Raw genomic sequence first — 22,771 nt, forward strand, 5'->3', positions numbered from 1 at the left:
TTGCAATGGAATGCATTGTTCTGTCATACATCCCGTATTTATATCTTTGTGCACCGCAAGATTACCTTAAAACACAGGAACCGCTGCTCAGGCTGTTCACACTGCCAATAGGCATCTGCAATTAGGAAATTAGATCTACAAAGCATACCTGTAATGGACGGGATTCTTATTCACAGACATTCCACAAGTGGCAAATGTAAAGTATGCACTTCAGAAATACATGTAAATACCGCACAAGGCAAGTCATGAGCAGGAGGGTTGCTCATAACCAACTCCCATGTGAAAAATGGTTTGTATATACTCTCATTGGCCGGTATGCAGCCTTTGGCCACTGTTGGTAATGCTGGAGGACATTCGGTCACCTGCAAAGCCACGCCAAATTAAATCCCTATGCAGTCGTAGGTAGGGAATTCCTGTCAATAGGTTGGGAAGGGAGCAGGAGTATGGGGGCACCCCGTTGAGAATAAAATACTTCACCGTCTAGCGAACACTGCCATCGACAGTGAATCAGTGTTTGTCACGCCATGAAATGCAACTTTCACTGGCCAGTTCTTCAATGCTCCAGTTTGAAATATAAACCTAGCTTTGGGTTCCTGTGTGCAGTTCAAGGCATCTTACATTTTGCAAGTGCAATGAAAAAAATGTGATGAACAGCTCAAATTTAGATCTGTTGATATCAAATTCTTTGAATGTATTAACTGGTATAGTATTTCTTTGTGGACAGTTTACACATTTTTCAATGTGGTCTGTCCTTTAGCAACCATGGAAAAAGTGTAAATCGGCCACTCTTTGTGCAAGGCACTTCCTTGGGTCCACCATTGCTCAATATCTGACAATGTCATCGAACAATCCTGTATTTTCAGTGGTCTTCAAAACTCACAATGCTACGTAAAAGTGAATTCTGGGAGTCTTTCTGCTGGACACTATCCCACTCCCTGTGTTTAAGTCAGGTGTCAATGACACCGGCTTCCCGCCTACTCACTTATAACATGTTCACGAGCTGACCTATGAAGTGTAGAGTTGGCATTTGCTGCACCTTTCAAGAGCAGACCTATGAAGTGTAGAGTTGGCATCTCCTGTACCTTGACTGCTGATATGTTGTTTGCATTTACACAAAATAATTCTCTTAAAAATGCACCTGTTTCATTTTACAGAGGCGTTCAAACAGATTTGTCCATTTGGTGTTGGAATACGTGTGGGACCCGATGATGAGCGGCTTGGTATGTTCCTCTTAATAACCTAACCTAAATTGTGTCATTCACATAAATTATCAAGTTAAAATGGCAAGAGGCGGAGGCACAATAATATAAGGCAGGAACTGTGAACTTGACTGGACTTTCAAAACTCTTTCTCCCCCTACTAACCATTTATACCCCTCACCCATATTTCTATTATACAGCTATAAGCCTAGAAAATCTAGAAGGGTCCGTAACATTACAAATAGTAGGAAAATGGACCTCTTCCCTACCTCCTCCTAGTCCCACCTGCACTTACCCCATCCCATATTCTCTCATTCTCTCCCTCTCATCATCAGTGCAACCTCTTCCCTGCTCAACAAGAGTAGCAGAATTACATAGATATTAAAATGGCTGATCAATCCAACCAGTAGTTCCTCACCCTGACTTCCTTTCCTATGTATTCAGCCACATTTGCATTTCTCCTGACCATCACAGCCTAGGCATTCTCAACACTCCTCTTGCTGTCTTCTGTCCACCATGTTCATTAGTCCTAAATGTAGTTGTGTGAAGGTGGAAAGTGTGATGTCTGCAGCTCTTTAGTCGTTGCTTTTACTTCGACTTACTCTTCAAACTTCTTCTATATATTCCTTGCTTCTCAGAATCTCGATCAATTTCAGAGCAAATATTTAATAACAGAAAGACCTCTGACAGTGCAATAAGCAGGGGTACCAGTAGAGCCGTGGGCATGGCGGTACTACTCTGGTGCTCAGTGCTACATGTCTAGAGTCTGTTTTGCTATTTTGTCTATCTTGACTCTTGCAGATTTTTTTGTGTTGTTTCACTCTTTTGTCATTTTCTAAACTAAGATGTGGATGAATGTGAAGACCCAGAAAGGTGTCTAAACGGACAATGTATCAACACTGACGGATCTTATCGCTGTGAATGTCCCTTCGGATTTGAACTTTTTGGCGTTGAATGCAGAGGTAGGTATTTTTATGCAAGAAAAGATTATATCAATGCTAAATGACATACCTATATTAGGTAATTGATAACACTAGTAATTAGTAAAGTAATCTGTAAGGTTATGAGTCCACTATAGGATTTTTCCACCCTGTGCATAATTAAACACATGTTCTGTACTACAGATGTCGATGAATGCTCAGTCGGGAAGCCATGTGGAAATGGGACTTGCAAGAATGTTGTTGGAGGATTTGAGTGTACATGTGATGAAGGTTTTGAGCCAGGACCAATGATGACATGTGAAGGTAAAAACTCAGAATTTCTAAATATTTCTATTGCTTGAGCTTAGTAAATATAGGGGACTTTTTGCTCCTGTTTTTGCCCTTAGCCCATTAGTCAGTATATAGGAGTAATGACATTTTGAACTTGATGCTATTTACCGATGGAATGTGAGGCGTGGCTTTGAGGATGGAGCCATCGTGTCTGTGGCATTTTTGTAAAAGAGGGTAGAATCCAAAAAGCACCCCTTGTCATGCCTTTTTAGATGAGAACTACTTTGATAGTGCATCTCTCAGGCTTATGTGGATCGCTGTTTTAATTTTCTTGTTCATCTGTTTTGCCCTGTGAACCAGCTAGAAGCAGCTGAGTACAGTATACAAATACATGCAGATGTGGCTTATGTGGGTTTGCTGCTGGGCTTTTCTCTCTTAGTGGCATTTGCTTTAAAATATACATTTTTGATTCTCTTATATCTGACTGAATAACAGTGATACTAGAGCAATGGAATGTCCCTGTTAGATATGGAATCACCCAAAAGGAAAGAAAGTGGGATGTTTCATGAGGAGCTCCTTCAAACATCAAATTCAAACCTGACTAAAGTTCCCCACGCATGACAGTTTTCATCCACAAACATGCTTTGAGAACTGCTCAATTCATTTCATCTAGACTAGAGAAGATATCCCAATGAACAAAATGTTACTTTGGGACGCAGTTCGTAGAGGTTTTGCCCTTACTATTTACGCTACTGAAACAGATAACCAGTCTAGATCCATAGGAAAGCATCTCGACTCTGGTCACTCACTAAAAACCAAGGGGTAACCCTTTGTCTAACCTAACAGCGCCCTTGCACCACCCAACAGCGTCCTTGCGCAGCTCAGATATTCCTCACAAAACCAGACCCTGGCTCATCCCTCACACACATTCCTGGTAGCTTGTCTGTCTTCCTTAGTTGTGTGATTCAAGCTAAATATGCACGCCCCTTCGGTCGGATAGTTATGCCCTGCCAATTTGGTCATGTTTCCTGTGACGCCACTCCCCCTTGAAATCTGTAAAAGTCCTTCTCTCTATGTCTCTAGTAGCCAAGGTCACAATCTTCATCCCATTCTGAAAGCCCTCTGAATATTTATCTTCCCATTCCTCTATGCACTGTGCAGAGATCCTGTCTACCACTCTAGAAACCAGTGCTCTAGTCACTCTTGCACCAACCTGAGCCTCAAAACCTTCCCTCTGAGTCCCAGTCTCCTGCCAACCACCATAGTGGTCTTTTCTCACCTATTGGTCACCCATTGGATGCTATCCTATTGTTCCTCTCCATGTCCTTAGAGAGGAGGCCCATTATATCCCACCCAAAACGTTCTTCATATCTCTTATCCCTCTTCAACCCTACCTTTGCCTCCCGCTTAGCTCGCTGTAGCAGATTTCCACACCCTACACCACGGCATATTGCTTCTCTGATGAGAAATCTTTCTCTGATATTGGAGGGAGTGTGGTATGAGAGGTACTCACAGTCTGGAGATGAGAAATCTATTGGAACCTAATGTGTCCCATATTAGTGTTCAGACCACGCCGTTGATCTAAACAAATTACAGTACTATGTCAGAGAGGTGAGACAGAGAAGATACAGAATGTGGAGGGCTAGAAAAAGTACCCATCAGCCCACTCAAAAGTGGAGTATCGTCATCTGGGTTGTTGAAAAAAAGGTGTCCTCTAGGCTCCTCCTCAGGGAGAGTCTGAGGTTGCCTAATAATGGACCCTAGGATCAAGCATCCAACCAACAGAAGACAGTGTGTGAGCGGAAGGAGCAGAAGTTGCAGTGCTCAGGAAAAAAGAAAAAAGAAGTGAAAAGGAAATTGATCCTTGTGATTAAAAATACCTACTTTGATGTCATAAAAACTTTATTGGGTCTGACCATCAAAGTGGTATCATTAAAAGCAGTATGCTGATAGCATGCAAGGAATTGCTATCTATCATGTGTGTAAGTTGGTCGACATGTTTCAGCCTATAACGGCTTTCTTCAGGACCTATGATATGCTACTGCAACACTTACTTATCGTGATATGGAACGTGATTTTTAACCATTCTCCAATAGATTCAGAGGAAAATGGTGTATCTTCTCCCTAATTGTGGGGAGAACAAACCTCATCTCACCTGGCAACTGCTCAGGTTGGAAGGAGGCCACGCACTCTCCGTCGTTGCCTCGGGTTGAAAACTGAGCCCCACAATTAGGGAGAAGATACACCATTTTCCTCTTAATCTATTGGAGAATGGTTAAAAATCACGTTCCATATCACGATAAGTAAGTGTTGCAGTAGCATATCATAGGTCCTGAAGAAAGCCGTTATAGGCTGAAACATGTCAACCAACTAACACACATGATAGATAGCAATTCCTTGCATGCTATCAGCATACTGCTTTTAATGATACCACTTTGATGGTCAGACCCAATAAAGTTTTTATGACATCAAAGTAGGTATTTTTAATCACAAGGATCAATTTCCTTTTCACTTCTTTTTTCTTTTTTCCTGAGCACTGCAACTTCTGCCCCTTCCGCTCACACACTGTCTTCTGTTGGTTGGATGCTTGATCCTAGGGTCCATTATTAGGCAACCTCAGACTCTCCCTGAGGAGGAGCCTAGAGGACACCTTTTTTTTCAACAACCCAGATGACGATACTCCACTTTTGAGTGGGCTGATGGGTACTTTTTCTAGCCCTCCACATTCTGTATCTTCTCTGTCTCACCTCTCTGACATAGTACTGTCATTTGTTTAGATCAACGGCGTGGTCTGAACACTAATATGGGACACATTAGGTTCCAATAGATTTCTCATCTCCAGACTGTGAGTACCTCTCGTGTTTTTTGCTGTTTAGTTGGGGGACAAGGTACCTTCTCGGTCTATAAACTTACTCCCCTAGGAACCTCCTCCATCCTTTTTGTTTTCTTGGGAGTGTGGTATGAGCAGAATATGTCACTAAATGAATCATTTTCTGCATGAACCAGTCTTCCAGTCAAATTGGAGACAAACAGGAATATTGCATAATGTGGTAGTCTGAGAAGTTTCACAGATTTTACATAACATGAAATTTAGGAATTTCTCAAACTTCATCAGCGTAAGGAAAATTTGACCAAAGCCTACTGCAAATACCTCACCCATTATATTATTGGCCTGAGCACTACCGTAGAGGGGAGATAGGCCCATCTGCATGCTCTTGGCTCCTAGCATTATCATTACTCATTTGCACGACTACACTTCGTGAATGGTGAGTACATATTTATCAGAAATAGTGAGACAGTACATGCTTGCTCCACATGGCTTATGCACCGGTTCCATCTTGGAAGTGTCCTGTAGAACAACTCAGTAGCGCTCACCTCAGCACTGAAAGAAAGAAGGGACTTAGCAGAATGCTCTCAGTGACAAGTTCGTGCTGGCTCAGTGACCATCTTGGTATGTTGGGGAGCCACAAGGCATCCAGTCATTTCTGCCAATCTAAAGCAATATTTCTGTTAGTTCTTTCGGAGAGTCTGATGAAAATGCATACATTTGAGACTCAAAACAAATGACGTAAGGAAAAAACGTGTATTCAGGTGCTTTGCATAGTGCTTACTAAGTAGGTTGGGGTTTTTTGTTTTGTTGAGAATTGTTTTCTGTTTCCAAACAAACAGATATCAATGAATGTACCCAGAATCCTCTGCTGTGTGCTTTCCGATGTGTGAACACCTACGGAGCATATGAGTGTAAATGTCCTTCTGGTTATGTGCTGCGAGAGGACAACAGGATGTGCAGAGGTGAGCCGGGCCCAAAATGTTTCCACACATGCAAAGTAGTAGTAGTTCATCAAGTATTTAGGCTTTTCACCCTAGTTTTATTTTGTTCTACTACAAATTCTTTAACATGCCTTTAAATAACGCTGTATAAGATTTGTGTAAATTAGCAAAGTGGTTAATATAAATTATTTTTCCATAATAAGGATCACATTGTGAGTTATTTTTCACATTAGGGATCAAATTAGTGCTTTCATATTACATTGCTAAGTACTTTTGTGTTTTCATCTCGTATTTCCTTTTTGATTGTGATCATTCCATGTAGCTCAGTATTTGATGTTATTGTTTATTTTATTGTCTATTCATATTTTAGTAGGACTAATTACTCATAACATCCCGATAGGCATAAAGCCGATTTTTGCTGGTACCACAGACCAGTGAAGGGCCGCGTAGCACTATTGGCCCAAGCTGAAGAGGTCCAGTGACATGGGAGGGGCATTTGCGTGGCTGATAAAGCCCATTGCAATCGACTGGCAATTATTACACTCTGGTGCATGTGGGCGGAATGAATTGAATAAAAGTTACACCTGTTAGACACTGGGGCTTTAAAAACTCCTGCGGCTTCCTGCAGCTGCCCCGCGATTTCCACAGCTTCTGCTGTGCATGCATGCTGTTTGATGAGGGTCCCTCACACCAGAGTGTAGAGGCCTGGCTGTAGCTGTCATGCACTGGCAGTAAGAGTTGTGAAAGAAGGGAGTGTGACGCTTCTGTGGCCCTTGATTCTCCCTCAGTTTTGCCTCATTTCCTTACTTTATTTGACAAGGCAGAGACTGAAAAGAAAGGTATTGAAAGGTTTACTCCTGCGTTGGGTCTGGCTGTCACTGCATATCCAACCGTGGGAATTGACAGAAGCCTCCACTCTTTCCCCTTGACCTCAGCCTCTGCTTTCCTGGCTCTCTTGCACCACTCCACACATCCCCACACATTATGGGGAAAGTGAGAGACTCCGACTATAGACTGGGGTATTGAGATGTTGTCGACAGTGGGCCTATATCAGAGTTCCATAGGCTCTTGTTCCTTTGTCTTCCAGGGAGTTCTCAACATTCCAATATTTTAATATTAAGTCATTTTTGCTTGAAGATATTCCTCTGTTAAAACCCTCAGCTTTAACGTTTATTTCACTTTGCTTCTGAATTGTGATCTGTTCATTAGCTCTTTGTGCAGTATGATGGCCCGTCTATTGACCTGCGGTGGTACTTTGCTCATAGTATGTTTGAACTATGCAGCAACAGACACTGAGTTCCGTAGAGCTCCAAATGTATATGGGCTATGACTGAATACATTGCTTTGAACTCCTTTCCAGATCAGAACGAGTGTGAGGAAGGAATACACGAGTGTGATGCCAAGCAAATGACCTGTAAAAATATGATTGGAACATACATGTGCATTTGTGGACCAGGATACCAACGCAGACCAGATGGTGAAGGATGCATAGGTACAGTATGGGTCACAGATCATGCACCATTCTGCATTAAATACAATGACAAAAGCATTGAATTTTGAACTGATGCTCCTCACAGCCAATGAGTTTGCACAGAATTGTCATAAGACACATAAAGAAAATCTTCCCTGTTTTTGTTTACCCCTATAACCTCTGGTGTTTTTGTACGTCATTCTGATTTCCGTAACAATACATTTTATAGAAGAGTGTTCAATTCAGTTAGTTTCCTCCTTAGATCTCATGGGTGGCATATTCCACACACAGTTCATTGCTCGCACGCATTTACATATCTTTATTTGCAACGCATAAAAATGTGTACATATACCAACTTTGCTTCCGTAGATCAAGCACCGTTCTTTCATCTAGTGTGTTCTGCCACATTTTTTAAAACTTTTCTTCATCAACAATATTTAACAGCATGCGCACTAGCGGTTTTTCCGCTGAGCGCTGCGATTTTGAAAATCCTGTGTTACGTGACAAGGTCAACTCGTCACACGCACAGCGCAGGTAACGCCCATGACAAGCTGACCTTGTCACACGCATCGAAGAGGTTAAGTGAACTCCCAAGTTATGGAGCTTCCACGAACAGACCAAGGAAGCTTTTTATTAATGTTTTCCATACATGCTTCGTCTAGTCCTTGTGTACAATAAAAGGGGACAACTCGGTAATCGGTGAAAGAAGCAGCGGGTGCCAGGTAGAACTACCCATGATATCTTTGTTTAAATAATTGAGTACAAAAACAATAAGTCATGTGCCCATAAGATGTTATTTGGAAACCCAACATTACAGCATAATACTGTATAATAATTCATTAGTCGTAATTGGCCGTCGTCTGACACAATTATACGAAACATACCCACCTTCCCATCAAAGCAAATCCTCTGACTAATTCCCCTACATGATAATGGACTAATGACTTGATTTATATGTCAGCGGATGGATTACTCAATCACAACGGTGACCGATATCCTTTCTGCCAAAATATAAATTCCTTTATAGCCTTTGGGATTTCAATTTCGGTGTTATGTTTCTGTGGTGCAGTCCAGGGGTCCAGCATGGCAGTCCTTCGTCTTCAGATTTTTTAGGCAGGAATCTTAGGAGCAGTTCACCCATATTTATTCAGAAAAAAGGGGACCCCTATATATATTACTATTGCACCTGCTATACATAGGGAACAAACTAAGTTAAGGAAGGTCTATAGCCAAGTGACAAAATCAAAATGTGTTTATATGGAGATCATGGTTGATATAGCTTACATATGAAATTGAGAATGGAAAGTCCAACTATATATAGATAATCTCAAACAATGAAATATTCTCATTTGATTTTATTGGTATGTATTATATATATTTATCAATTCTTTTAAGATTTACATATTTTTTATATATTCTCTTTGTGTTTTTCTCGTCTGTTTTTCTTTTCTTTTCTTATAGTTGTTTTTCAATATAACAAAAGTCAGTTAAAAGCATACTAGAAAAAATATATACATAACCAATAGACATGAGACTGAACAAAATGTTGAAGGCAAAGCGGTAGATGTCACAACGCGCGTTTCGGCTCTTGAGTCTTCTTCAGGTTACCGTCTATTGCTCTATAAATTGTGAAAAAACATATATCAATAAATTTACATGACAAAACATATTATATACAGTGGACTTAAATATAGAAGCAGATCTCCTCCCACCAAGTGGCTGTATTGCTGAAGCTAAGTTAAAAAGTAAAGGAGGACCCCGCACAGGCTAATAGGGGACTGGGGGGATAGTAAATCTTAAAAATGAGAGACAGGGGTGTCCCCACGAGAGAACAGTCTAAGACTGAGTTTCACACCTAGTTCTTGGGTTCTAGGGTGAATGTTCCATTTTCAAAGAGACATATTTGTGAAGCATGCCACTAATATGGCGGGAAAGGTAAAGTTACAATGATTTATACTCAACTTCTATCCGTGTATGGTAAGAGCAGCTATGTTTGCCCACTCGTCTACTTGCTTATATCCTCAACGATGCCGAATTTATAGAGAAATGACTATTAGAAAGCACTGTCCTGTGGGGGAATTTAATCCACTTGGCCTAAGAATCTGTCCTGAAGAAGGTAGAAATCCAAGAAACCGAAACGCCGCGTCGACCTGTGATTCTTCTTTTTTTTAATTGTGTTTATTCAAATGTATTTAACGTTGATTTCTGAAAAATTGTATACTGTGTAATGATGAGATTTTAAAATGTATATATACAATAAATGTTTGACAGAGTAACTCATGGTGTGGTAAATTTTACTTTCCTTTTTATATTTTTAACATTGTTTCCTGTTTATATTATTGCTTAAAAACTAAAAATTGTGTTCATGGTGGGTAGTACTAAATAACTGTAGTTCTGAACAAGGGTGTATAATAGTCATTTCTCTATAAATTCGGCATCGTTGAGGATATAAGCAAGTAGAAGAGTGGGCAAACATAGCTGCTCTTACCATACACGGATAGAAGTTGAGTATAAATCATTGTAACTTTACCTTTCCCGCCATATTAGTGGCATGCTTCACAAATATGTCTCTTTGAAAATGGAACATTCACCCTAGAACCCAAGAACTAGGTGTGAAACTCAGTCTTAGACTGTTCTCTCGTGGGGACACCCCTGTCTCTCATTTTTAAGATGTATTGCTGAAGCTCAGGCGCCTTCACACCTACTCAGATGGCAGCCTGGCGAGCTATTGGATTTATTGTAGCCATTATTTTGATACTACAAATTATATTGCTAGCTAAAGCCAACGATTAGACTGTACTGGATTCAATACAGCCTTCCCATGTCAGCCTATGGTGTTAGCAGCAATATAACAGGGAAAAACGACTTTGATTGTTTTTCCCTACCAGGTCACATAAAACATCTTTTATTTTTGCCTTACTCATTATAACAATGGAACCCTACTATTGAGGCACCTAGGGCAGACCTTAGAGGTGACTTATATGTAATACAAAGGTCGTTTTGGATGTTGGAAGTGCTTTTAATTCTAAAAGTCAGATTTGGGCATTTTAAAACCAGCTTGCAAGGCAGGCCTGGCTTTAAAATCGCACCAGACACCACAGCTGTGCACACTTAAGTGCATTAAGTCTGCTGGGGTCTCCAAACCTACATGCCATACTATATACTAGGGACTTACAGGTACGCTGTCCAGGTCAATTAGAATTATACCAATTACCACATACTTTTAAGGGCAGAGTGCTGGGCCTGTTTGGCAGAGCCCAGTGCACTTTCAAAGTAAGTAGCCACCAGCATCAGTCAAAAAATGGGGGTGATCAGGGAAAAAAGGATAACTTTCCTACACTATTGGTAAATGAGATTTGTCTTTATGAACTAGAATTCTGTGGTTTCCCGTTCTTCAGAAAAAACACGATATTGGTGGCAGTCCATGATTCTGGGGCTGAGGTTCCCTGCTGATCTTCCAAGAAATTGATAACCATATCCCCCAAGAGAATCATGTATAATACTCAATTAAACTCCAACAGGATCCTATCCAGTTCTGCCTTCCCAGATGGCAGAGAATTTAGGGCCTTTTTCAGTTCCTCTAGTGCAAAGGGACCATCCAAAGCTGGCTGGTCGCCCTTATCTAATGCTGATTCATTGACTAATTCGAGATACTGTTTAATCTTGCTGGAGGAGGGTGGGGAGCCTTCTTGACAGAGTGCTTGATAATTTTCTTCAAACACCCTGTTAATAAATCCCAGAGTGTTTACCTGGTGCCTATTCCTATCCTTTATAACACTTATGATATTCTGATGCGTTTTGAGCATTAGGACCTTTCCTTCACAATTACTATATTAATAGCTCTGTGCTCTATGAGGTTTTTTATCTCTCTGCTTGCGCAATAGCTATTAATGCTAACCTTAGTAACTGCTATCCTTTTTATGAGTTTATACTTGTCCTGCCCTTCATTCATGGCCTTAACATGGTGAACTTCCAGTTTGGCCAACTCCTTGTAATATTCTTTGGCTTGATTTGCTAGTATTTTATGGTTGTAAAAATCAAAACTAAATGTTTGCCCTTTAATATCAGCTTTCAAAGAGTCCCATATGACATCCACAGCTACACTCCAACTACTTCTATCTATAATGTCTATTAGTTGATGGTTTGTGATAAAGTATTGGGTAAAGAGGGTTTTTTCCTTTTTATTGTGTAGCCCCTTTAATGCTATTGAGTATGGGCAAAGCCTTTCCTTTATCTCAAGTAATTTAGCCTTTTGTTACTACTACTTGTAAACAACCATGGTGGAGTGCTTGATGGATCTTGCATTGTGAATTCAAAGTTCAGGTCAGAGTCTTCCTGTTCGTAGAATGCAGATTGTTGCTTGTTGTTTGTTTGTTTTCTTGATTGTTGACCCTTTGAAGATGGGACATCTGAAGTTCCACTAGCCTATGTTGGTGTGTTGAGTGGGTCTTCAGTTTTGGTAACTACTCATGTGTTTGTGTCTTTTCTGTCTTTATAATGAAATTAAGCCACGTTTGAAAGATTTTCTGATCCTGCAGATGCCCAGTAAGATGTATGAGTGATTGTAGGCGGTCCTAAGGTTTCGTTGCTATGTGTGCATCAATGTCTTTCTGTTCTTAGTAGGAATATTATTGTCTGAAGGTGGAAGATTATAGTAAAAGCCACAGCTCTGTATGGGAATCAGGTCCTGTGGCTTTGCATTAACCTGTTTGAGTGTTCTTGAGTTATGATTACTGTGTGTGTGTGTGTGTGTGTGTGTGTGTGTGTGGGTGTGTGTGTGTGTGTGTGTGTGTGTGTGTTAGAGTCTTTCTATCTTTACTTATTTTTGTAGGCAATAGCCTATAACATCAAGTGAGGCATAAGACCAGTTTTCATACAAAGATAAATAACCGAGTTAGCATGGCAACATTTGGCCATTTTTAGTTCTGTCTTGGTTATAAGCGATAATAAGATTTGCAGTTTTTTGCGTTTCCTACAAAATGTATTGTTTTTATTTTCTTTAAACGAGTTTGTATTGTATTTCTTACTGCTTAGTGTAATCTGTGTTTCCATTGTTGCTGTTAACTGTGAAATTAGTTCAACGCTTTAGCCGTTTTGGAGAAATTGCAGCCTGGGCATTAGAAGCAATGTAAATTGTTTGTCTTGTTTCAAAATTAGATCAAAATGAATGCCAGGCGAAGCCCCCTGTCTGTGAAAATGGGCGCTGCATCAACACGAAGGGAAGCTTCAAGTGTGAATGCAGCGATGGATATATCGTCAGCGAGTCTCAGAATGAATGCATAGGTAAGCACTTTAAAATGTTCTTTGAAAGTGGCTGAAATGCTATTGAAAGCTAAAGTGGCATGAAATCACCACTGCCTATTTATGTTTTCGAAAAATGACACCTGATTATCTGCACTGAAGTCATAGTCTCTTCAGTCATGGATCTTGTCTGCTTATTGTCTATTGTTGGTCTGAAGGTCACGGATAAGTTGGCTTCTCCATAAGCTATGTTCTTGTTTCTTTTGCACCCTTGCTTTTCAGACGCCATTGCACATCTATTGTCCATGAATTCAACCCCACAGTGATGCATTTCCGTTCCTATTATCTTTTTCGCAGACAACCGACAAGGGTACTGTTTCGCTGAAGTCTTACAAACCATGTGCCAATTGGGATCCAGCAACAGAAACACTGTCACCAAGTCTGAGTGCTGTTGCGACGGTGGTCGAGGTTGGGGTGGCAACTGTGAGATCTGTCCTCTGCCTGGCACTGTCGCGTTCAAGAAAATGTGTCCCCACGGGCGAGGTTACACAACGACTGGAGAAGGTACAGTGTGACTATGAATGAACCAGGGACATAGCGACCATCAGTAAATAGGATGCTGTGGGGCCGAGTGGTGTGAACAGCACACTGTACTCTGAGTATGAATGCCTTTTACTGCCTAAACAGAGGTCAGGTGGCACATTGTCCCACTTTGCATTAGAGCCCAGGTACCCTTGATGCGCTCCTCGAATTAAATGTTGCTAAGCAACCTTTGTACAGAAGTTATCCTGTGAATTGGAATCGGGGATTTGAGTCTAATGTGATTTTACCCAGCGCAAGTCCCACCTGATACCTGCTTTTCAGAGGTACTAGCCTATTTTGGAAACCTCCCGATTTCCTAAGAGGCTGGTACTTATTTCTGTGACTGCCGTTTTCTACAAGCCAGCCGAGGTCTACTTTGTATTTGGAGTATGCTCCGTCCCCATTGCTGCATGCCTGGTTGTCTGTGCAAAAAAGCAGCTGTTCACTCTTCATGTGGGAGCACCTAGAAAGCTATCGTACTTTTTTAAATTGGTGTTGTTTAACAGGCACCTTTAATTTGTAAACCACACAGCTAGCTTGCCTAAAGCGATACTGAGCTTTTAACTAGTTTCCAGTGGAAAACCCATGGGGTAAACCAACATTCCTGTATAATTTAATTTAATATTTTACAATTCCCACACGATGAGGTCAGCTGATTTTAGATGGAACATAGTTTGTGTTATTCGGCGAGCAATTCAGGCTTAAAAACGTTATGGCATCCAGTCAATATGTTTTCAATAATATGGCCTGAGTAATACTTTGTTTCGGGGTTTAGATCGAAGGCAAATTTACTTTCAGAGAGCTTTCGCATACCGACGAACATTCAATTCACTTTTACACATAGCTAGTGAGTTGTTTTGATGTAGCTACCCTCATTACTCCTCAGCACATTTCATGCACCTTTGCACGTACGTTGTAAGCGAATTTGACTCACCTTTATCAACAAATTGCATTCATCTTTACTCATAGTTATCCCCATTTTATAAATTTTTCCAGCCCATTAGTAAACACATGTAATGTGTCTTCTCACATACCTAAATAGCACATTTGGTTCATCTTCACGAATGCTTACTAAAACGTGATGTATGGTTCAACCTACTAAGCACATCTGAGTCACCTACACACATACACTTTTTACATTTATTCGAAGCCAATAGCCAGATATGCAACATGGTTGTTCAAGTTATGCTGTAAGGAAAGTCAAATTATCTGGCAAAGGAAGGTAAAGAATGTGGCAAGGAAAGGCAAGTTATGTGCATATTTCTTGAATAAATACAAATTAGACAACCCATTATGTGACATCATTGCCTAGCATGGTATTGAACCATGTTTAGAGCAGTTTGATTAACCTTTGTTACATTTGAACTAGATACAGGTCAGACTCGCCTGTAGGGAAATATGGCTGTGCCCAAAGAGCTGGTCTGACAGGTCAGTGGGTGGGCCTCTTTTTGCTATTTGTGGGCCTCTTATATTACCACAGACATTGGCTGCAGCAAGTACAAATGCATGCTGAATCCTATACCTTGCAAAACACCTGTTCAGCAAGTTGCTGCAAGTTAAAACAAACCCCGATGCAAATGTGTGCCACTTTTTTAGGTATCTGATTCACTATACATTTACACCTAGCTAATAAACGACTTTAATGCTGTTTCACCATTACCTACTACGTACATTTGATGCACTGTCACATATACTTACGAAGATTATTTGATGGACCTTCACAAAGTACATTTGATACAGCTCCACAAATAATCTCACAGTATGTTTCATGTACCTTTACACAAACCTGCTAAGCACATTTGATGAGCCTGTAAACAATACCTACTAAGAGCATTTGATGTGCTTTTTTGTCTATCTACTAGGAATATTTGACATATCTTTGTGATGCACCATCACAATTCTTTAATGATGATCAGAACAAAAATGGAAAGCTTTACTTGTCTGCATTTCTCTTCCCTTTCCTACAGACATTGATGAGTGTAAGGTTCTTCATGACATCTGCCGCAATGGAGAATGCATCAATGAGAGAGGATCATATCGATGTCAATGCAAAATTGGATACACCACAGACATCAGCGGCACTCTCTGCTTGGGTATGTTTTCACTATTGTTCATTAGTGTGTACAGCATTTAAGAAGCTATTCTAGAGCCGTATTCAACTCATGCTGATTTTGTTCAGCTTCTTAAGCCCATCGGATTTAAAATATTATTTTATTTATTAATGACAATGGTGATATAATCACTATACAAAGTGTAAATGACCATAAATCTAACTAATGGTATATTGAGCCCTAATATTCAAATACATTGAACACATGCTTTTAATTTATAGATCTGGATGAGTGCAGTCAGGCTCCAAAACCGTGTAACTTCATCTGCAAAAACACAGAAGGGAGCTACCAGTGCTCATGCCCAAGAGGGTATATTCTACAAGAAGATGGTAGAAGTTGCAAAGGTATAATGAAAAATGGCGGCATGATTTCTGATTTGTAAAGAATGCATCTGAGTAGGAGTCTTTGCAGTTAGATGGTCTGTCCCAAATGAATAATATCACTGACACTTAACACCTCAGATTGAGGAATGCTGATGTCATGTCAGGAAACAGTGTGTCAGAATATCAGCAACAAAAATACCATAGTGCAAAATATTGAGTCCAGAATTTCAAATGCCAGTATATTGTAAAGGTAAGTATATATAGCTAGGTATAGAATGACTATTCTTACCTCCACATCTATGTACCTTGACAATACATATTTTCAAAATATGCAACTGTGCAGTTAAGGATCGTATATATAGTGGTAGGTGCTATTCTGGATACAATATTTTGGCAGGACAAAAAGCTTGAAACTCTGATAACACACCCTTCAAAATGTGAAATAGTGTTATAATGGTAATATTATTTTCTTTCTTTATTATTGCTAAAGTAGCAGGCAGAAGAAAGACATCTTCTAATATTAAAATGAGAATAATCATCTTCCAGCCGGCATTCCTCTTATTTGCTGATGCTTTCAGTAAAGATCACTACTTTTCAATCCACAGGTGGTATTATTGCATAGAAATGTCACTTTGCTAGTATTTAATCAATTCACTTTTTCCTCAAAATTACACTTTAATGTTATATCTTTACAGTGCATAACTTATCTTTCATAACCCTTACCTCAACTCTCCTTTCTTGACTTGCTCTTATCGTCCTGCTTTAATCCTTCTCTCTTACTATTGCCTTATGTCTGCTCAATTAGTTTTGCCCTTTAATTGTGGGTTTAGTGTCAAAGGGATATTGTTAGTTCTGACTTTTCCTGTCAATGTGTCATACTTGTTTCCCACAAATCCTCTGACTTAAATAATCCCATTTGTGTCTTGAAATGACTTAACTACCACTACAATGCTTGTATTCCAGTCTAATATTATTTTCTGTTCTGCTCTTCTTACGTAGGACACATTACCTCTGACTAGTCCCACTCCCACTATCCATATGGATGGACCCAAAATGCAGGTCTGAGTTCTCCCTAAGACCATGTATTTAGGGTCTACTCAGTCAACTCCACAAATGTTTCACACACAGGCGTTAGGGCCTGGTACAAACACATCATGTGTCCACCCCTGTTTTCCTGTGAAGCACCGACCTGATTCTCACCTGGCTATATTTATTTGCCTGTCTGGAATCCAGCATTTTCTCTTCAACACTTTATGGTGGATCAGACTTGACCTTGGGTCCCTATACTGTTTTTCAGTCTGTTACTATATCAAACCATTCTGTTTTCTCTAATATTGTTCCAAGTCTATTATCCCCTAGTCCCTTCATTTTTTTGATCCTATCAATATGTTTACCTAGGGGGCTATTCTATTTTGACATACCATATTCCTTTGCCACTCTACCTGTTATCTGATTAATTGGACTGCTGTTCCTTAATGTCATTTATGGTGTTGATAATTTACATATCTTTCCATAATGCCTATTTTTACACATAGAATTTGCTCTTCAGTCCTTCAGATTTCCTTTCTCAGAATAATTGAATGAAAAGACTAGTCCCATATAGAACAATTTCCAAAATATCTCTTTCTGCTTTCACTGTTGGATGATGTCGCGTGGTGAAATACTTATCAGGATCATTGGTTATAACATTTAGTTCATTTGTAAGAACACCCCATATCCCACTATCTAAAAAATAGTCTATCCAGTCTTTGTAGGTTCGTTCTGATATTAGTCTCCATAATTGGTTATTATCAGGGTGATTGTTATTTTGATCTATCTAGAGTTAAGGTGGGCATCTTTGCTTTCTCCTAGTTTATAAGACATACCAATGTGGTGACTTGTTAGTCAAGACTGGACTGGAAAATATACTCATACATTATAAGCTGCCATCCACAACAGGTACAAAAGTATATAATCACCATCATCTACATATCATATATATTTAGAAATTGAAGTCTGAATAATGAAAGGGAGACTGAAGACAATTCCTCTCTGAAGGAAGATCTGAAAATCCTGAAATATTAACAACTATCTTATAGACACATAGACGCATACTCTAAACAATCCATGCATTCATTCTTACGCACTCATATATTGTAATGTAACTCATTCAATACAATGTCAATCAAGAACATGGTTACAAATTTGCGTAACAAGGTGTTCATTAGTATGCAAACTAAGCAATATATTATAATTATTATATTTTAAATCCCAGATAATTTCAGGTGCTAGTCATTAATTGAAAACTGAGTTGAGCACTTCCATTTCCTAACAAGATGTTTTTCTGCCTTAAGACTACGAATTACCCATAATGTTTTATAGCTGTGAGTTGTTTTGCATGCTAAATCAGAACTGGACAGTATTATCAACATTATTAGTTTGATTTCTAGACCTGTCACTAATTAATTAATGCAGAAATATTTGTCAAGTTTCCGCGCATTCAATGAGGAAATGTGTTTGACTGGGGCAATAATTTTTTCTAACCAGTTCAGTTCGAAAGACTTTATTTCAGTAACATAAGCAGTCATAAAAGTACATCATAAAATCTTCAATAAAAAAGGTAAAAGACATAGTCAAGGTATGGTCCATTAGGCAAATACATTGCAGAAGCAAAGTTGATAAGTGCTGCAGTGCCGATGAGGGGAACATCCTAGATTACATTTGAAAGTGCTATTCCTAAACCATTTGGATACGAAGGATTAAGATTGGGGCTAGGACACTGCCTAGCACACCCTCTTCTCGAGATTAAAACTATTGGTCCACTTACCAGCAGGGCCAAACCTTACTGAGGCTGGGAGATTATACAGTAAGGCTCACAGAAATTCCACTAAACCTCCGTCCACCCTCATATGAATTAATATCTCCCATAGTTTTGATCAAACCACCCTGTCAAAGGTGCACAACAGATCCTTGCAGGCCAGGCAAGTGAAGTCCTGCTTGGCAATATTATTTTTACTGATCAGTAGGTGCAGGTTAAAACACCTGCTCTACCTTGCCAGTCCGGCCCTGGGGCCTTGTTTAATGGGGATTTGATAATAGCCCCCAACACTTCCATGATGAATTCCAGAACTAAGGGGAAAGCCACCTGTTCCTCACATGGCTGATTAGGGTGTCAGAGCCGTACAGTGCTTTAAAATGATGTCCCCAATTCTCAGGGCTGATGGAGGAGATAACGGAGTTCCTAATAGACCCATTAGGCTCAATATTGTTAATCACCACCCAAATGGCCTTGGTGTCTTTCAGTTTGCATGCTGACAACAGCTTCCCCCAAGATTTGTTTTGAAGCTCCTTGCACCTATGTTGCTGGGCCGTCTTGTAGGCTGCTCTGCACTGTAGAATTTAGCACTTAAACCATGGGCTTCTCCCTCAATGCCTTATGTAGTTTAGCCAAGGCATTCCTGCAAGATTTATCAAACTATTTGGCCTCCTGTTTCCCTTTTATGATCGGCTTCATGACAAAACTGCTTATTGTCTGCACCAACAGAGAAACTTGTTTGACCAGACATGAATGCTTGTCTGGGAGAGTAAGGCAATTAATAAAAGTGTTAAGATGGTTGACGCACAGATGGGACATAAGGGCAATTAAATCATCATTTCTCCAAGCCAACCGGAGGCCCTGCACCGAAACAACTAAGGAGGATAAAGCCTTGCCCTTCACACCGATACCCCCCTTGCCGGTATATAAGATGACACTCAGAGAGTTATGGTCGCTATAAATACCTTGAGGCCTGACTCATTAGATCTCTGGATACAAAAATATAGAGACGGACTGAGCCATAGTCTTCCCTTATGAATGTCGCTTTGGAGGGGTAGAGAGGGTCTTGGAATTCACAGACATTAACAAGGTGAAATAGGTTCATAAAGTGCTTGAGTGCAAGTGTATTTTGATCCTTACTCTGATCTATGCACTCTGAGCTATTGGCATCAAAGAAGGTAAGGATATTATTTTCCTTGGCAGTCCTAAGTTCTGTCTTGAAGTCACCACCTAAAAAAGATCTGGTGCTCTTTGTGCATATAGGGGAATTTGCTATACAGGTCCAAAAGAAAGTCAGAGAGCAATTTAATGGTGGGACTAGAAACTGATCTAATGTTCCTATTATAAAAATGAATTAAAACAATAATCAAACCACTGGGCCAGGAGGATAAAAACGCTTGGAATAAAGTGCTATCAGTGTAACCCATGCACATTTTGCATGCCAAGGTTACTCTAAACAGTGTTGCAAGCCCCACCCTAACCCTACCAAAGTAAGATTTGATTTCAGGGACCAAATAAAATCCATAACCATCCAAGCTAAAATCTTTAATAGCCCAGGTCTCTTGGAAGAGAATGATCTTGTAATTATTTATAAAAGTGACCCAGTCTCGCAGCCCTCTTTGCTGGCTATACCAGCAATATTCCAGGAGAGTATGTTCTTGCATATTTTTGGCTATGTTAGTTGATGAACCTGCACCCATAACTGAGCTAGTGGCAAACGAGCTAACCAGTGTGGGGCAAACTCCACTGAATACATCCACTACCGGGCACAAATCACAACCGGGTGACCAGCGCTAAAACGTGCTTCCAAGTCTAGGCATCCGCAGATGCCTGGTGAGCACTGAGTCAATCAGTGTCAGCCATGTTGGCCAGGGGCTCAAAGCAGTTCCGGACAGGGATATTGTAGGGTGATGGCTGAGATGGCATAAGGCTATGAGGTTTTTCCAAGATTTGGGGGTATCTTGCCATTTCTCTATAAAAATAGCCAAGAGGCATTATCTTCATATTGCCTGGCATACAAAGGCCTTCAAGGGAAGTCCTAATCAGGTTACCAGCAATTATCGGGTAACTAAGAGTTACAATTATACAATCACCGCAAGTTCTTTGTGCATGGCTCTACCCAGCTCACCCATTTTACCATAAGGATATCATTATAACTTTTGCCATAGCCCCTCACGTTCCCATGGATCTAATGTATGGACTTGTAAATTAGGTCCAGGGTAGATTTGCTGGTTTCTGAGTGCAAATTTGGAACATTAGCCAAGACTATGACAAACAGGCAGGCGGCCAGCTGGAGGTCATACCTGGAAGTAAAAGCTGGGCCCAGGCCCATCCCTCTCCCTGCTGTCAGGGAAGTAACCCAGGCCCTTGGGATTGGGCCGGATACCTCATAGGCCTGCTGAGCATGTGTAGATGTTGGACTAGACCCACTTAGGCCTTCAGATAAACTGGCCCATTTGCCTCAACCCCCTCCAAAGGAAAGTCCTCTAACACATGGTTGGAAGAGACACGTCCAGCAATCGGGAAATCAACAGTTGCTGGATTCTAAGTCAATTTTACATGGAAGTCGCAGTTTCTTCTCGATGGACCTCAGGCAGTCATGGACATCCTGCAGCTTAGAATTCAAGAGTAATTAAAAATATGTCCTGAGCTGTACAAACAGACCCCTAATAGCCTATTTAACTGAGTCAATACTAGCAGGAAGTGAAAATGGAGTTGGAGTAGTGTGGCTTGGGATAATAGCAAGCTTGTCAGTATCCGCTCCCGCTTAACATTTGGCGGCTTATCTAGTTTTGTGGGCTGCCCGTTTTGGGCATCTGTCGCAGATGGAGATTTACTCCCAATGGCTCGAGTTGGCGTTGGATGGCAACAGAGTGCCTCGTCAGAGGTTGGTTTACAGCCGGATGGTTCGAACAGGCAGAGATAGTGGGGAAGAATGAAATCCCCCACAGTGAGTGGGTGAAAAGGCAACTGACAGCCTCCTTTAAACAGAAAAGATTTCCCTATTAATAATAATACCCACAGCATTTTTATCGATAAATCCATCAAGGGTAGTCATCTTTTTTTTGTGGTGGATTCATCCAAATTAAGGTTAAGTTTACGCCTGACCATCCTATCAGACTGATTGACAGGCACTTACAGCAGTATGACTGGGTTCATTACAGGCACAGAGGATGCCTGTAATGAACCAAGCGAATGAACAGCATAATGATCACAGTACCTTGAGCTGCAAAGCCAAGATAATGGGCCCAGCCCAGCCTCTTCTGGGCCCTGAGAGGCGCAGGCAGGCCTGCTTTTGGCCCAGTCTCCACACAGACATGCACCCGGACGCGTCCCGCATGCGTCCTGTGCATGCTGGAATCCAACATGCTGAATAGCTCTTCTCACGCGTTGGAGCCCTCCTCCTGGGCTCGTGTTGCCTTCTAAGAGTTGTGGTTTCTGTTGCGGCCCCCAGGAGTCACGGAATGTTGCAAGATTTTCAGTTTTCCGCACCTATGGGAACCGGTATGTTGAAAAGCACTTCCCGGGTGTTGAAGTTCTCCTCCTGAGCTTGTGTTACCTTCTGAGGATTGTGGTTCCTGTTGCAGCCCCCCGGCAACACGAGATGTGGCAAGATATTCAGGTTCCTGCACCTACGGAAACCCGGAGCACTGAAAAGTGCTCCCCAGTCTTTGGAGCCCCCCTCCTGGGCTCCTATTCCCTTCTGGGGGGTGTGGTTCATGTCATGGCCCCCAGGAGTAGCAAAATGCTGCAAGGTTTTTGGTGTCCCATGCCTACTGAAATCAGGAGTACTGAAAAGCACTTCCCAGGCATTAGAGCCCTCCGCCTGGACTCTTGTTGCCTTCTGGGGTTTGTAGTTCCTGTCTCAGCCACCAGGCGCCCCGCATCTGTGGGAACCCGGTGCTCTGAAAAGCTCTCCCCTGGTGTTGGAGCCCTCCTTCTGGGCTCGTATTGCCTTCATGGGGTTGTGGTTTCAATTGCGGCCTCCAGTATTCATGAAATGCAGCAAGATTTTCCACATTCCACGCCTGTGGGTACCCGGTGCGCTAAAAGCAGTCTCCAGGCGTT

At 41.0% G+C, this 22,771-nt stretch overlaps 1 protein-coding gene across 1 annotated transcript in view; it reads left to right on the forward strand.

The window, feature by feature from the left end:
• FBN1 (fibrillin 1) overlaps positions 1-22,771 on the forward strand; it is a 622,956-nt gene that overhangs the window by 556,339 nt on the left and 43,846 nt on the right. Inside the window, exons 51-59 of the mRNA XM_086958277.1 lie at positions 1,155-1,220; positions 2,045-2,161; positions 2,324-2,443; positions 6,080-6,202; positions 7,542-7,673; positions 12,810-12,935; positions 13,251-13,457; positions 15,443-15,568; positions 15,808-15,930. Of these exons, the coding sequence (XP_086814403.1) occupies positions 1,155-1,220; positions 2,045-2,161; positions 2,324-2,443; positions 6,080-6,202; positions 7,542-7,673; positions 12,810-12,935; positions 13,251-13,457; positions 15,443-15,568; positions 15,808-15,930 (1,140 nt within the window). The remainder of the gene's footprint in view (positions 1-1,154; positions 1,221-2,044; positions 2,162-2,323; positions 2,444-6,079; positions 6,203-7,541; positions 7,674-12,809; positions 12,936-13,250; positions 13,458-15,442; positions 15,569-15,807; positions 15,931-22,771) is intronic.

Source organism: Lissotriton vulgaris, chromosome 2_1 (assembly GCF_964263255.1).
Source record: "Lissotriton vulgaris chromosome 2_1, aLisVul1.2, whole genome shotgun sequence".
NCBI lineage: Eukaryota > Metazoa > Chordata > Amphibia > Caudata > Salamandridae > Lissotriton > Lissotriton vulgaris.